This window comes from Odocoileus virginianus, chromosome 17 (assembly GCF_023699985.2).
Source record: "Odocoileus virginianus isolate 20LAN1187 ecotype Illinois chromosome 17, Ovbor_1.2, whole genome shotgun sequence".
Classification (NCBI taxonomy): Eukaryota; Metazoa; Chordata; class Mammalia; order Artiodactyla; family Cervidae; genus Odocoileus; species Odocoileus virginianus.
Genome location: NC_069690.1, coordinates 10,202,348 through 10,217,268, shown reverse-complemented (window position 1 = coordinate 10,217,268; position 14,921 = coordinate 10,202,348). Strand labels below are relative to the sequence as shown.

At 34.6% G+C, this 14,921-nt stretch overlaps 1 protein-coding gene across 2 annotated transcripts in view; it reads right to left on the bottom strand.

The window, feature by feature from the left end:
* Positions 1-14,921, bottom strand: part of MED13 (mediator complex subunit 13) — a 94,885-nt gene that overhangs the window by 14,481 nt on the left and 65,483 nt on the right. For both annotated transcript variants that reach the window (XM_070478576.1, XM_070478577.1), the window contains exons 17-23: positions 10,842-11,003; positions 6,495-6,718; positions 4,720-4,909; positions 3,391-3,853; positions 2,015-2,234; positions 1,169-1,360; positions 766-989 (exon numbers count right to left, since the gene is read on the bottom strand). In XM_070478576.1, the coding sequence (XP_070334677.1) occupies positions 766-989; positions 1,169-1,360; positions 2,015-2,234; positions 3,391-3,853; positions 4,720-4,909; positions 6,495-6,718; positions 10,842-11,003 (1,675 nt within the window). The remainder of the gene's footprint in view (positions 1-765; positions 990-1,168; positions 1,361-2,014; positions 2,235-3,390; positions 3,854-4,719; positions 4,910-6,494; positions 6,719-10,841; positions 11,004-14,921) is intronic.

Genomic DNA, 14,921 nt, shown 5'->3' with positions numbered 1-14,921 from the left:
CTGAAAAATCAAGTTACTTCATGGACTTTTCATGTTCTCTTAGGCAATGTTCACTAGCTTTCAAATATGGTATCAATGTGTCTATTAAGTGACAACTCAATACAAGGTTCATCTGCTGTAAACTCTTAGTTACAGCCTTCATGAATAGTCATGATACCTAATTACTATCAAGAAGAATTCTAAAGAGGGCCACCATTTTCAGAAGACACTCCAATATTTAAATAGCTAGTCACTAAGTCTTATCTGACTCTTTGTATCCCTCTGGACTGTAGCCTGCCACGTGCCTCCATTCCAAGGATTTCTCAGGCAACGATACTGGAGTTGGTTGCCATTTCATTTCCCAGGGGATCTTCCTCACCCAGGGATCAAACCCATGTCTCCTGCACTGACAGGTGGATTCTTTACCACTGAGCCACCAGAGAAGCCCAAAATTTTCAGTGAATAAAGTTAATTCAGTTTATTAGGGACTGTATCTTAGATGGTACATGAGAAAAATAAATGTTCTAGAAATAGAAAGCTTTACTGGATTTTAAATTGCAAATGACCTTCTAGTCCCATGTTTCAAAATCTGTTAGCCTAAAATCATTACCTCAAGGTTTATTATATACAATTCAGGGGCTTTAATCTCTTTTGCCTATTTAACAGATTAATCAAAATTATTAATTCCCTTACATAATACAATATAAATATTCACTATAAAAGAAATGAAAAGTACCCATAATCCCAAGACTTAATGTAATGATACATTTAAGAAAATAAAAATACCTGTTTGGAACATCAATGTTAATGATACAAGTTTCTAAAAGTTCTCCATATAGATCTGTGCAAGATGCAAGAATCCATCTTTGATCATGTGATAAACAGTAGCCCACGAAAAGAACATGGTATTTCTGTCCAGCTTCCCCAAAGGTTTCTCCTAGCTCTGTTTGTTTATCCTTCACTGGAGCCAGGATAAAAGGAGGTGTGTAAAGTCGAATACACTCTGGTCTCTGTAGAATAAAACGTTAAGTTACTATGGCACCATACAAGCGCAGAAAAATTTTTTATTGAAAATAAAAACCCATTACAAGATAAGTGGAAAACAAGAACTAAAAAGAAACCTGCACTTAGTTTTGCATAACATCCAAAGTAGTCATTTAATGACTTTGGTTATGGAAAACATACTTACATCGGGACTTTTAAGAGCTGTTTCCATGGCTAAACCTGGACCAAAACCAGTCAATGTCTTCACATTGGTTGATGTTGGAAGTGGTCTCCGACACTGGGTAAAGGCCGAAAAAGCCAGAGATTTTAAATGCTGGGTATAGATTTGTCTATCTTCATGCTTCACAGGCTGCAACAGGTACTGACAGGGAACAATCTAAGAATTAAAGGCAAATATTACAAATGTTAAATTTTTAACAAGAGATAAAAAAAGAATAGTGGGTTTAAAACTCTAAAAAAATTTTATTAGAAAATTTAAACAGAACCTAAGTAAAATAGAGAATTATATTTTCTTATCTAGTATATAGATTTTAATACTCAATTATACTAATGAGTTATGTAAAAATCTTTAAACATTTCTACATAGCAGCTATATTGATTAATACTGCCACTGACTGCCATAATCCTATTGTAGTCTATAAAGAAATAATTCAAATTCTCTGCATACAACTTAATGTGATTTTTCTCTACTTTCACTTTATAACCAGTCTTATTTAGAACTCTAGCTTATATCAGTCCATTCTTGATTTTCTTATTTAAGCCAAAGAATTTAAAAATTAGTTTATATAAAAGTAACACAGGAGAAACATTTACCCTACTTAATGCAATCTTTTTATCCTCCATTATTACTGTGGTATGACTGCAAGTTTATCTTTTATAAACTCTCTAAGATTTCTAATATCATTTAAAATGAAGTCAATAAGATAGAATCTGGCTTTTAGAAAATCAATCTAGATATAGAATAGTAGCTGTGAAATGTCTATCAGGACCAAACTGTTTTAAATAAACTTGTAACATTTATCATTCTTACCTGTACAGAAACAGTATTCTTAATATGAGGAGGAAGAGTCTGGACCATTTCCAGAAAACAACGAAGTAACCCCAAAGTCCATACATTAGAAGAATTAGTGCTCTCATCTTTATTTTCATATGTAAAAGGGTCAATTATATAAACAACAATTGCAGGTGGATAAGTGATTGCATGTGAATCACCATCTGTGGGGATGCCCACTTTGTCCCGATCCATTGTGCTAAAATTTGAAGTAGAAATAAGACAGTTAGGGAAAAAACTGTACTTCACCTTCTTAAAATAGCATCAAAGGAGGTTCTTATCCTCTCCCCATTTTGGGGGTTGGGCGCTATCGAGAGCCTCTCTAGAAATGAGGGACACCGTTACAAACAGAATCATAAATATTCACAATTTCATGGTGTACAAAGACCCTATTAAGAGGTTTGCAATTAAAAGAAACAGAATTCTTAAAACCACAGAGGATAAGAAATGTCAGACAGCGTAGAGCTTATGTGCTAAAACTGAGACAAAAGTCAAGTTAAATGAGCTGCCCAAGATCACAAAGCTGTCTAGAGGCAGAGCTAGACCAAAAAGAAACCAGTTTTCCAGTCTTAGTCAGTGGTCTACTACATTTTTAGAAAATACACATTCATTTCATATTTCATAACTTCACTGGTGATTAAGCTTCATTCTTTGATGGCGGTATGAGTTTTTAAAACTCCAAATCTATAAAGATGGAAGGATCTAGCTGGGTAACTGAGAGTTTGTTTTTAGTCACATTTGTAACTTTGGGGAAAACTGCAAGTGGGAGCTGAAAGACATAATCAGGCTCAGGTTAACCTAACCTATAAATCAAAAGGGAATACCTTCTTCATAAAAGGAACAGAGCTGCCATCATCATTGTTGTTGTTAAAAATAACTAATGTGATTGGAAGCATTTGCTGAGGCACACAATGTACATCATATCCTTCTGCTCCCAGTTTACAGATAAGAAAACACTGGCTCAAAAAGGTTAGGTAACTTTCCTAAAGTGATATAGCCAGTAAACAACAGAGCGAGGATTCAAACCCTGATATAACTCTTATGCCTCTGAACAGGGTCATTCAATAGTGACTTATAGATCACTGCAATGATTTGCACATAATTGACAATTATGTCACAGAATAGTCTCAAACATCACAGGACAACTGGACTAGACAGTTTTCAAAGTCTTCATTCCCACTCTGAGATAATATGATAAAGACTGTATGAAGAGTCTTCATCATAATTTTATAGGTAAAATATTCAACATTAAAAACTAAAATTTCAAGGGTAAGAACAAAGGCTCTTCTATATTCTTATTCAGACAGAAGCGGCATATATTTATATTTCTGCAAAATTAGTACATTTAAAGATACCTTTCAGACACATCAGGATGTGGCTGAGTGGGAACCGAAGATGACTCTCCAGAAATGCCAGCTGTTTGTAGAGCTGAGGGAGGCTGCCCTCCTAGCTGGCTGTTCGGAACTGTACTTGCTTGTGTAGACATGGATCCCGTAGCACTACTGTTCATAGTGCCGAAAGGTGGAAATGAAGGTAGTTTATTTGATGACATTCCACTATTCAGGTTGGAGGACAACGAAGAGGAAGCTGAAGCTGTGGTTAAGGTTGAGTTAGCTGTGGCAACTGAAGAAGACATTGCAACACCTGAAGTCACTGTCATAGTGCCGCTCACTGCGGAGGCCAGGGTGGCAGATGGAGCATTGGCGCTTCCAGTACTCGCCATCTGAGGTGGCGTAATCAAAGACTGACTTGAAGGGGCAACTAAATTTGGCTGGGAAAGCAGAGAGCTGTCCAATGGCTGGGAAGCAAGATAAGGACCTAAAGATAATAAAAACAAGCAGGATATTTAATTCTTTATTTCACTAATTGGTTCTTTATTTACTATGTGAATAATAACTAGTGGACACTTTTTTAGTAATTACCCTCTCCCTAAGTTGCCTGCTAACAGTGTAGCATACACTAGCTTACTATTTCCCCTAGAAAGTGACAAAAATGAATTCTGAGTGGAATTGAAAACCACTTTCAACTGAAAAACCAACAGATACAAAATAAAAAAATGATTTCCATGAACTATCCAGCAAAATTTCACTAAACCATTGAAGAGTTCCCTGGTCACAAGTTGAAAAGTGACTATACTGGGGACTAATTAAATATAAAACAGAGGGGTTCAAATTAAGGGGTTCAAATGATAGGAATGTCTAATGAGGTTCAATGTTTTGGTTCTGTGTCTCTTTGGATTAAGTCTAAAGTAAGTCCACTGATATTTAATTAAGGGTTTTAAAAACAAGTCTCAATAACTGTCATTTTAATTCCAACAAAGAACTATCTTTTGATATTACAGAGGGAACTACAAGTTGTTTTTATCTCTAAACCATTAAGAAATCAGAATCTTAATGTTAATAAACTTAAACAAAAAACACATATCTTCCTACTTGATAGGAGCCCTATTGCAGTGATCAAATTTTTTTCTGTAAAGGATCAGATAGTAAATACTTTTGGCTTTGCAAGTTACACAGTCTCTGTCACTACTACTTAGCTATGATTTTAATAGCACAAAAGGAGGCCCAGACAACCTGTAAATAAATGAATGGCTGTGTTCCATTAAAATATTATTTACAAAAAGTTGGTTGACTGGGTCATACTTTGCTAAAATTGGCCTTATACAACAAATATAAATTCAATACCTAGGTCATATCTGCAGACTTGTGCATAAAGCTTGAGTTTAGAAAATGCTTCACTGTTACCATCAGCTGCCTGAGAAAACCATTCTGCTACCAACTTTTCTGATAGTTTCTTTGATGCAGTAGATCCAACTCTCATGATCCCATCCGTCAGTAATCGAGAAATAGGTCTATGCTGACCCAATCGACAAGACTATAAATATACACACAGAAATCAGAATTAGTGAATTTGCTATATTTTTTTTAGTACATATCATAAACTAAAGCATTGAAGCTATTTAAAAAATAAGCTTTATCATTTATAATTAACATTTGGAATAAAAATATCAAAGGAGAAAAAGCACCATAGGTCTTTATGCTTTTTACATTAGAAATCCATTAAATTTCTATCAAAGTTATCTCCAATGAAATAAAACACCTAGATAATAATTAAATAGCACTAAAACCACGTACTTTGAATAACAAAAATCTGCAGCCATTTTAAGTTGTATAACTATTTCAAATCATGTATATAACTACAAATATCCAGCTCTCCCTCCAATTCTGTTGGCCACTATGGTTTTTTATAGGAAGTCCAATTCCAAATAGGTTTGCAACACTGGGTTACGAAAATTTATGACAAAGAATTTCTTTACTGTAAGAATTTCAAAGGCTTTAATAATCTAACATGTATAATGAATCTCTAAAAGGTAAACAGATACACAATGTCTCCCCAAAACCATCTAATTATGGAATTTTTTTCTCGGAAGATTTTGCAGGACTAGTGTTCTAAATAACACTCTTTGGAAGTACTTACTTTTACAAGACACATTACAGACACCTTGCAATTATTAAGTAGAACATTAATGAGGAATGAAACTGGCACAAAATAATGATTCAGATTGTAAAAGAAATTTTAAAGACTAGACTTCCAAGTATTTGTAGGAAAAGGAAAATACCATTGGTCCTTCATATTCTTAGGTTCCGCAACCACAGATTCAACCAACCATGGATCAAAAATATTAAAAAAAAAAAAAAAAAACAAAAAAGTTCCAAAAAGCAAAACTTGAATTCCCACATCTGCAACTACTTACATAGCATTAGATATTGTAAGTAATCCAGAGAAGATTTAAAGTATAAGTGAGGATGTGTGTAGATTATATACAAATACTATGACACTTTATATAGGAGATTGGGCATCCATAGATTTTGGTATCTGCAAGGGATCCTAGAATCAATACCCTCAGGATACTCAGGAATGACTATAAAATGAAGACTTTATGTTCCAGAGTACTTAAAATTTATAATCATTGCTCTCAATGATCAATACAACATAAGAATTATAACTTAAAAGACCAGCCAAGAATTTCAGAAAGAAAATGAGTCTTAGAGAGGCCTATCATAGCTGTATTTTACAATGAGCAAAGTAAGAACCTGAGGTCCTGGAGAATTAAGACAATAATTCTTTTTTTTAAGACTAGAATTTTTTTAAATGTAATTTTTTTCCTAGCCAGTTAACAACATTACCCTTTCCTTCAGAAAAAGATTATCTTAAATGTGATGTATATGCACCCAATGTTTTCCCCTCAGTATAGCAACTTCCACTGTGAGTCATGGCACACACATCTAACAAAGGATCTGGGTCAAAGCTGTAAAGAATGTAACCTGCTGGTACAAGAACTAAACATCTAGCCTGACATCATTATTCTTCTTTACCAATCAACTGAAATATTCAGTATATTTTATATATAAACATACAAATCATAAGGTGTTCTAAAACGACCTTTTAAAGCACCTACCTCATATATTGCAGTAAGATCTCTAAAAAAGCTTTTGGCTCCATTTAACAAGGCTTCATTTTCTGGACAGAGTACAACATAGGCTATATCTCTTTGAGATCCATAGGGTTCCAGCATAAGTCTCTCCCAATAAGGGAGAGCAAATGGAGAAAGCACCAGAAAATCAAAATCATAACCCAACAAAAACGTGGGGATTGGCAGTGGTTCTGGGGATTCATCAGTTCCTAAATAAGAAAAGACATATTTTAAGAAAAGATCTAAAAGAGGAACATTTAAATGTCAAGAGTTAGTGAAGTTATTATTAGCAGTAAAAATATTAAGTTAAAGACAAAAATGCCTAAAAGTCAGTGATTGAGACTTTTACAGTTAGAAATTTACTAAACAATCTGTATGAAACATGTGACTTACAACTTCACTTAAATGAAAAAAACTAATTTGGGTGAAAAACTTATCAGTACAAAAGAAAATATGGGAGGCAGAGCTTTTTAAAATATTAGTTTCAGGTGTACAACATAGTGATTTCACATTTTTATACATTATAAAGTAATCACCAAAATAAGATCTGTTATTATTCGTTACCACACAAAGTTGTTATAATTTTACTGACTGAATTCCCCATGTGTACATTACAACCCCATGACTTATTTATTTTATAGTTGGAAGTTTGTACCTGTTAATCCCTTTCAACCAATATCATCATCATTTTATTTTGAATAAATTTAGACTAGAGAAAATCTTTGCAGGCATAATGTAAAACCCGTACATTTATAAACCGATCAATCTGGACTTCTCTGGTGGTCCAGTAGTCAAGAATCCACCTGCCAGTGCAGGGGACGTGGGTTCAATCCCTGGTCTGAGAATATTCCACATGCCAGGGGGCAACAAGCCCATGTGTTACAACTACTGAAGCCCACGCACCTAGAGCCCATGCTCTGTAACAAGAGAAACCACAGCAATGAGAAGCCTGCACACCACAACTAGAGAGTAACCCCACTCACTGCAACTAGATAAAAGTCCACACGCAGCAATGAAGAAACAGCAAGGGCAAAAATTAATAATGAAAATGAAATTTAAAACTAAAAAATAATAAAAATGATTAATCTGACAATATAAATTTTAAATTGTGGCATGAAAAAAACACTACTAACAAAGCCAAACAATTAAAAACAAAATGGAAGAAAAGATTTGCAACACATATAACAAAAGGTTAATTCCCTTACCATAGAAAGGGAACTTATAAATCCATAAGAAAATGATCAACATCATAAGAGAAATATGGGCAAAGGATATGAACAAAGTTCACAAAATCCAGAAATATCAAAGTTAACAAAACCCAGAAATACCTCTTACACATAAAAAGATGCTCAATCTCATTAAGAGCAAGGAATTTAAAATAATTAATAGCAAGTGCTACGTGCCAGATAATGTTCAAAGATCTTTACATATATTAAGTAACTTAATCCCATGAAAACCATGAGGCAGACACCAATATTAACTTGATTTCAGAGGTGAGAAAGCAGGAATAGAAGAGTTAATAACTTGTCCAGTGTCACACAAGAAGTGGCACAGATGGGATTAGAATTTAGGAAATCTACCCTTACAGTCTGTACCATTCTACCATTCAAACTATAAAGAAACACACCATTTTCTCCGATCTACTCAGCACCTTACTGGCAAAGGTTTGGGGAAACAGGCATTTTATTGGTGGGAGTTTAGACTGCTATGCCAAGGAGCAATTTGGCAATACTTTTTTTTTAAAAAAAATACACACAGGCTTTAAGCCAGGGATTACGTACATTATAGAAAAATAGTTGTAATGATAACGATGTAATCAATATATATCCATAAACAGTAGACTGATAAAAATTACATCATGTGTAAAGAATAAGGGAATATATGCAGCCTTAAAAAAAAAAGAGAGACAGCTCCTTATGTTACTGATCAGTAAGGTGCAGTACTCTGTGTCTACCATTTTGACTTTTAAAAACAATGTAAAAATACTAAAACAACAAATGCTGGAGAGAGTACGGAGAAAAGGGAACCCTGCTACATTGTATGTGGGAATGCAAACTGGTATAACCATTATGGAGAACAATATGAAAGGTCCTCAAAAAACTTAGAAATACCATATGATCCAGCAATCCCACTCCTGAGCATGTATCTGGAGAAAATCATAATCCCAAAGGATACATGCACCCCAGTGTTCATGGCAGCACTATTTACAACAGCCGAGGCATGGAAGCAATCTAAATGTCCATTGAAAAAGAAATGGATAAAGAAGACATGGTACAAATATTGTTGTTTAGTTGCTAAGTCGTGTCTGACTCTTTGCAACCCTATGGACTATAGCCCACCAGGCTCCTCTGTCCATGAGATTCTCAGGCAAGAATACTGGCGTTAAAAAGAAAAAAAAAAAAAAAAGAAAAGAATATGGGAGTGGATTGCCATTTCCTTCTCCAGAGGATCTTCCTGACCAGGGATCGAACCTGGGTCTCCTGTGTGGCAGGCAGATTCTCTACCACTGACCTACTTGGGAAGCTCAGTACATATATATACAATGGAACGCGTGTGTGCTGTGTGCTAAGTCGCTTCAGTCATGTCTGACTCTGTGCAACCCTATGGACCGTAGCCCGCCAGGCTCCTCTGTCCACAGGATTCTCCAGGTAAGAATACTGGAGTAGGCTGCCATGCCCTTCTCCAGGGGACCTTTCCAACCCAGGGATTGAACCCAGATCTCTTATGTCTCCTGCACTGGCAAGTGGGTTCTTTACCTCTAGTGCCACCGGGAAAGCCCTACAATGGGAATATTACTCAGCAATAAAAAAGAATGAAAGAATCCCATTTGCAGCAACATGCGTGGACCTAGAAATTATTATACTAAATAAGTCAGGCAGAGAAAGACAAATATCATATGATATTACTCAGCTATGGCGTCTACTTAAAAAAGATACAAATCAACTTATTTGCAAAAACAGAAACATACTTATATATGTTGAAAACAAACTTACCATTACTAAAGGGGAAATGGAGGGGGTAGGGATAAATCGGAAGCTTGTGATATACACACTACTATACATAATCAACAAGGACCTACTATATAACCCCACTCAAGATTCTGTGATGATCTATATGAGAAAAGAATCTAAAAAAGAATAAATATATGTATAACTGAATCATATTGTTGCACACCTGAAACTAACACATTGTAAACCAACTATATGCCAATAAAATTATTTTTAAAAAAACAGAAAAAAATTAAAAGAAACTAAAAGTACTATCATTAAACTGCAGTTTTCACTGAGTATCAAGTTTTTTTTGTTTTTTTTTTTTATAATTGCATCTTTGTTGTTGCACACAGGCTTTCTCTAATTGCAGCGAGCGGGAGTTACTCTAGTTGTAGTGCATAGGATTCTCATTGCAATGGTTTCTCTTGTTGCAGAGCATGGACTCTAGGCACCTGGACTTCCATAGTTGCCGGTCACAGGCTCTAGAGTGCTAGCTTATGTGCTTAGTTGCTCTGTGGCTTGTGGGATCTTCAAGGACCAGGGATAGAACCTGTGTCCTCTGCACTGGCAGGCAGGTTCTTAACCACTGAGTCACCAGGGAAGCCCGGAGTATCTTTTTTTTTTTAATGAAATTTAAATTATTTACCCATTAATAAAAGGAGGAAAAGGAAAATATGAGCAAATCTACTACTTCTGTACATGATGCATTCTAAAACCATGCAAAAAAGTCAAGGATTTCAATGCTAAAAACTGTTATTCCAAATATATTTTAAAGTTCCAATTACATCTCACCTTTCACAGACAATTTTTTCCCCTCTAGAGACAATGTTCAACAGATAGTTTAAGTATTTTGAATACTTAATACATTACAGTTGATCACAAATCTACTGTGTACTACGTGGGAGTTACTCTCGTCACAACTGGCAAATTTCATGGTTTTTTTTTTTTCTAAAGGAAGACCTTTGGGCCTCTTATCACTAGCATTATCCTTTTCTTTTTATCTCATTTTTCATTCAATTTTGTATGTAAAATGGTAACTTACAAGAAAAGTAGTATATCAATCCTTTTAAAAAACTTGGCATTATGATTCTTTCTTAGCATAGAATCTTACTGGTCAGTGTAACATGTAAGAGCAAGCTGTTCTTTCTAAAGTGAGGTTGCAAAATTCAGTAAACTGAATGCTGAAAATGTTTCAAGTGAGGAAGGCTGAGATTGACCACAATGGCCTTAAATCAAGCATATGGCACAGAAATAAGGAAGATAAACATGCTTATTAAAGTTGGGTAAAGATACTGAGAACTGATATGAAATAAGTCAATACATATGATTGTAAATTACTTACCATAAGAGCCTCGGCCAGCCATTTTATGAAATTGTTGCCAAGTGAGAGGACCTTGAACCCCCCAAGGCCTTACTGTTCTTTTTTTCTGAATAGCATCCTGAAGAACTGGCTGAAGCGATAGGAGCATTCGAAGTATATCCTGTGAGCACTGCACACTCACATCTACAACCATTAAAAAAAGAATTGCTATTGTCAACACACAAAAAATTTTAAGATAACAAGAAATCCATCTAGGAAAGTAAGTTCAGCTCTACATCACCAAGATCAAGCATCTGCTTGTGTTTTTTTTTTCTTTCATTTATTTTTAGTTGGAGGTTAATTACTTTACAATATTATAGTGGTTTTTGCCATACATTGACATGAATCAGCCGTGGATTTACATGTGTTCCCCATCCCGATCCCCCCTCCCACCTCCCTCCCCATCCCATCCCTCTGGGTCATCCGAGTGCACCAACCCTGAGCACTTCTCTCATGCATCAAACCTGGACTGGCAAACTGTTTCACAGTTGATAATAAACATGTTTCAGTGCTATTCTCTCAGATCATCCCACCCTCGCCTTCTCCCACAGAGTCCAAAAGTCTGTTCTCTACATCTGTGTCTCTTTTTCTGTCCTGCATATAGGGTTATCGTTACCATCTTTCTAAATTCCATATATATAAGCATCTGCTTGTATAGAGAACTATATTAAGTTCTATCTAAAATGATCTGTGCGTGCATGCTAAGTCATTTCAGTTGTGTCCGCCTCTTTGCAACCCTAAAGACTGCGGCCTGCCAGGATCCCATCCATGGGATTCCCCAGGCAAGAATACTGGAGGGGCTGCCATGCCCTCCTCCAGGGGATCTTCCTGAACCAGGGACTGCACCCAAGTCTCTTATGTCTCCTGCATTCACGGGCAGGTTCTTTATCACTAGAATCACCTACAGAGATGATTTTTCTAGGTATTTAAAACCAAGAAGAAACATAATAAAATACTTATCGTAACTTTATAAAGTCATTCATTAGCTCATTAACCGATTTATAAGTCAAATCAATTTCTTCCTTTTTGCATTTATTTTGATTTTCTTTGGTTCTCATAGGTACCTTAGTAGAAAGAACACTACCTCATACAGAAATGGGTTATTAATTATCCACTTTATATAACTCTACTTTGGTAAAAAGATCAGATAGATAACACTGGTTACAATGATTAAAGTTTAATTTGTGAAAAATAGTAAACTATAACAATTCTAAAGTATACAATTTGCATAGTAACAGATAAACTTGTTCACACTGCTAGATAGTGTCATAATTCCCACACATACTTTATAAACCTAGACTTAAATACCCACACATATTTTTATAAACCTAGATTTAATAGATTTACAGATTATCAAATTATTATGATCCACATTTCTGACCAACTATCAGAATGGATATGAAAGGTGATGCTCTTAAACATAAAATGACTTTTTAAAAAACCATGAAATCTTCCTAATATAATTAATCTGTCCCTTGAGCATGGTTCAGTTGTATCATTAAATCTTCTTTGAGCACTCTGTTACATTAAATCATTCAACTTTAATTCATTATTATTATTGCCTACTTTATAATTTCTTGCTTTAATTCCCTCTATTTATAAATAGTGTACAGAATCAGAAATAATTTCAGATATACTGTTGAATAATTATTATACTTCATAAACTAGTATATACATAACAAAAATACTATTTAAAAGTGATAAGAGCTATTTAGAGTGGACTGATAATACACTACTAAATAAAAAACAGGTTTTAAAACTGGAAGATATTTTACACAAATAGAACTGTGTATTGATATGTGTTTACATAAAATCTAGAAAAAGCTGTCACTGGCTAAGGTTGTTTATCATAATCAAATGGGGAACTTTTATAATACAGAGCTTACCCTGAGAAATTCTGATCTGAGTAAAGTTCAGGAATTTACAGTTTGATTTTTAATTCAGAGAGATTCTCATTCACAATCTTTCATTGCAGATAATCTGAAAACTTTTAGGGAATGGGATTTTGATCTGAAGAAATTGCCAAACATTAAAATGAGAAAAGTCTGTGCTAGCGATGCGGTGCCCAAGAAGTGTAAGAAGAAAGCTGTGACAGCTGTAGACAGAGATTTAGGGGAATTGGAACTGAAAGATGAGTCAAGTGACACAGACGAGGAAATGACTGCGGTGGCCTAAGTGTCTTTGCTTGAGTGGAAAATAAATAATTTGAGAACTTCCAAAAAAAAAATAAATAAAAATAAAAAACATATAACAAAGACCTACTATGGTTCAGGAATTATGCTAGCTGCTGGGAATACTGTGAAATACATTCTTATCCATGTCTTCAGGGATCTTACCATCTTGTGGGGAGGAATGCATGAAAAAGAATATAACTGCATATTATGACAAGTGCAAAGTCTCAAAGCTGAAATCTGGTTGGAAAGCAATGGTTTTAGAATATATTAATTTTTAAGAGTGATCATGAAGAATAGATATTCTGTTGAGTAGAACAGAAATAAGCATCCAGAAATAAAACTTCGTATTTACAGTCAATTGATTTTTGACAAAGGTGCCAACACAATTTAATGTGAAAAGATAGTCTTTTCAACAAGCGGTTCTAGGGCAATTGGATATTCATGTGCAAAAGAATAAAACTGAAACTCTTCCTTACATGATATAACAAAGTTAATTCAGAATGGATCATAGATGTAAATATGTGATAAAACAATAAAACTCATAGAAAAAAAATAGAAGTTTTCATGACTTAGGATTAAAGTCTTTTTAGATATGGCACCAAAAGTACAAACCAAAAGTACAAACCAAAAAGTACAAGAGAGAGTAATACACTGAACTTCATCAAAATTAAAAACTCTTCTGCTTCAAATGACACCATCAAGAAAGTGAAAAGACAAACCAGAGAAAAGGAGAAAATACGTGCAGATGTTAAGAAACTTATATCTAAAAGATATAAAGAACACTCATAACTCAATAATGAAAAGACCAAAAAACCTAACTTAAAAATTGGCAAAGGATCTGAAAAGACATTTCTCCAAAGAAAAAATACAAACAGGCAATAAACACATGAAAAGACACTCAGGATCATTAGTCATTAGGGAAATGCAAATCAAAATGATAATGAGATAATACTTCACAATCCAGTATGATGATGATGATGATGGTAATAATTACAAATGCATGATGACAAGTGTTAATGAGAATGTGGAAAGTGGAACCCTCACACACTGCAATGGGAATGTAAAAGGGAGCAGCTGCTTTAGAAAAGAGTCTGGCAATTTCTCAGAAGGTAAAAGAGAATTATCAAGTTCACTCAAGACTAATAAAAATATGTTTACACAAAAACTTGTACACAAATGTTCAGTGTATCATTATTCATATCAGCCAAAGAGGGGAAACAATCCAAATGCCCATCAACAGATGAATGGGTAAATAAAATGTGGTATATGCATAAATAGAATCTTATTTGGCAATAAAAATGAATTAAGTACTAACCCATGCTAAAACCTGGATGAACCCTAAAAAATTACCCTAAGTAAAAGAAGTCAATCACAAAAGACTATATAGCGTAAAATATTATTTACATGGAATATATAAGAGAGGCAAATCTATAAAGACAGAAAGTAGACTGGTAGTTGCCCAGTGCAAGGAGGGGGTGGTTGGAGGAAAACAGGAGTGATCGCTAATAAATACAGATTTTGGTGATGATGAAAATGTCCTAAAATTGATTGTGGTGATGGCTACACAAGTCTGTGCTAACTAAAAACCATTCAGTTGTTCACGTCAAAAGGATGAATTGTATGATATGCCAAAGTTGCTTAGAGATGAGTGATCATGCAGTGGTGTAATGATGGGGCTGGGGCAATTTTTACGTCTATTCATCTATATTAGATTCTTAACTTTCTTTTCAGAAAGTATGTATTTTTTATAATTAGAACAAAGCTTTTCCCATTTTGAGAAAAATAAACATTACCATTAAATTAAGAACTCTTAATTCTAACAAATATTTCAACACCTTGGACTTCTGGACATCTACTACCTGCCATCTACTATCAGGTACTATTTTAG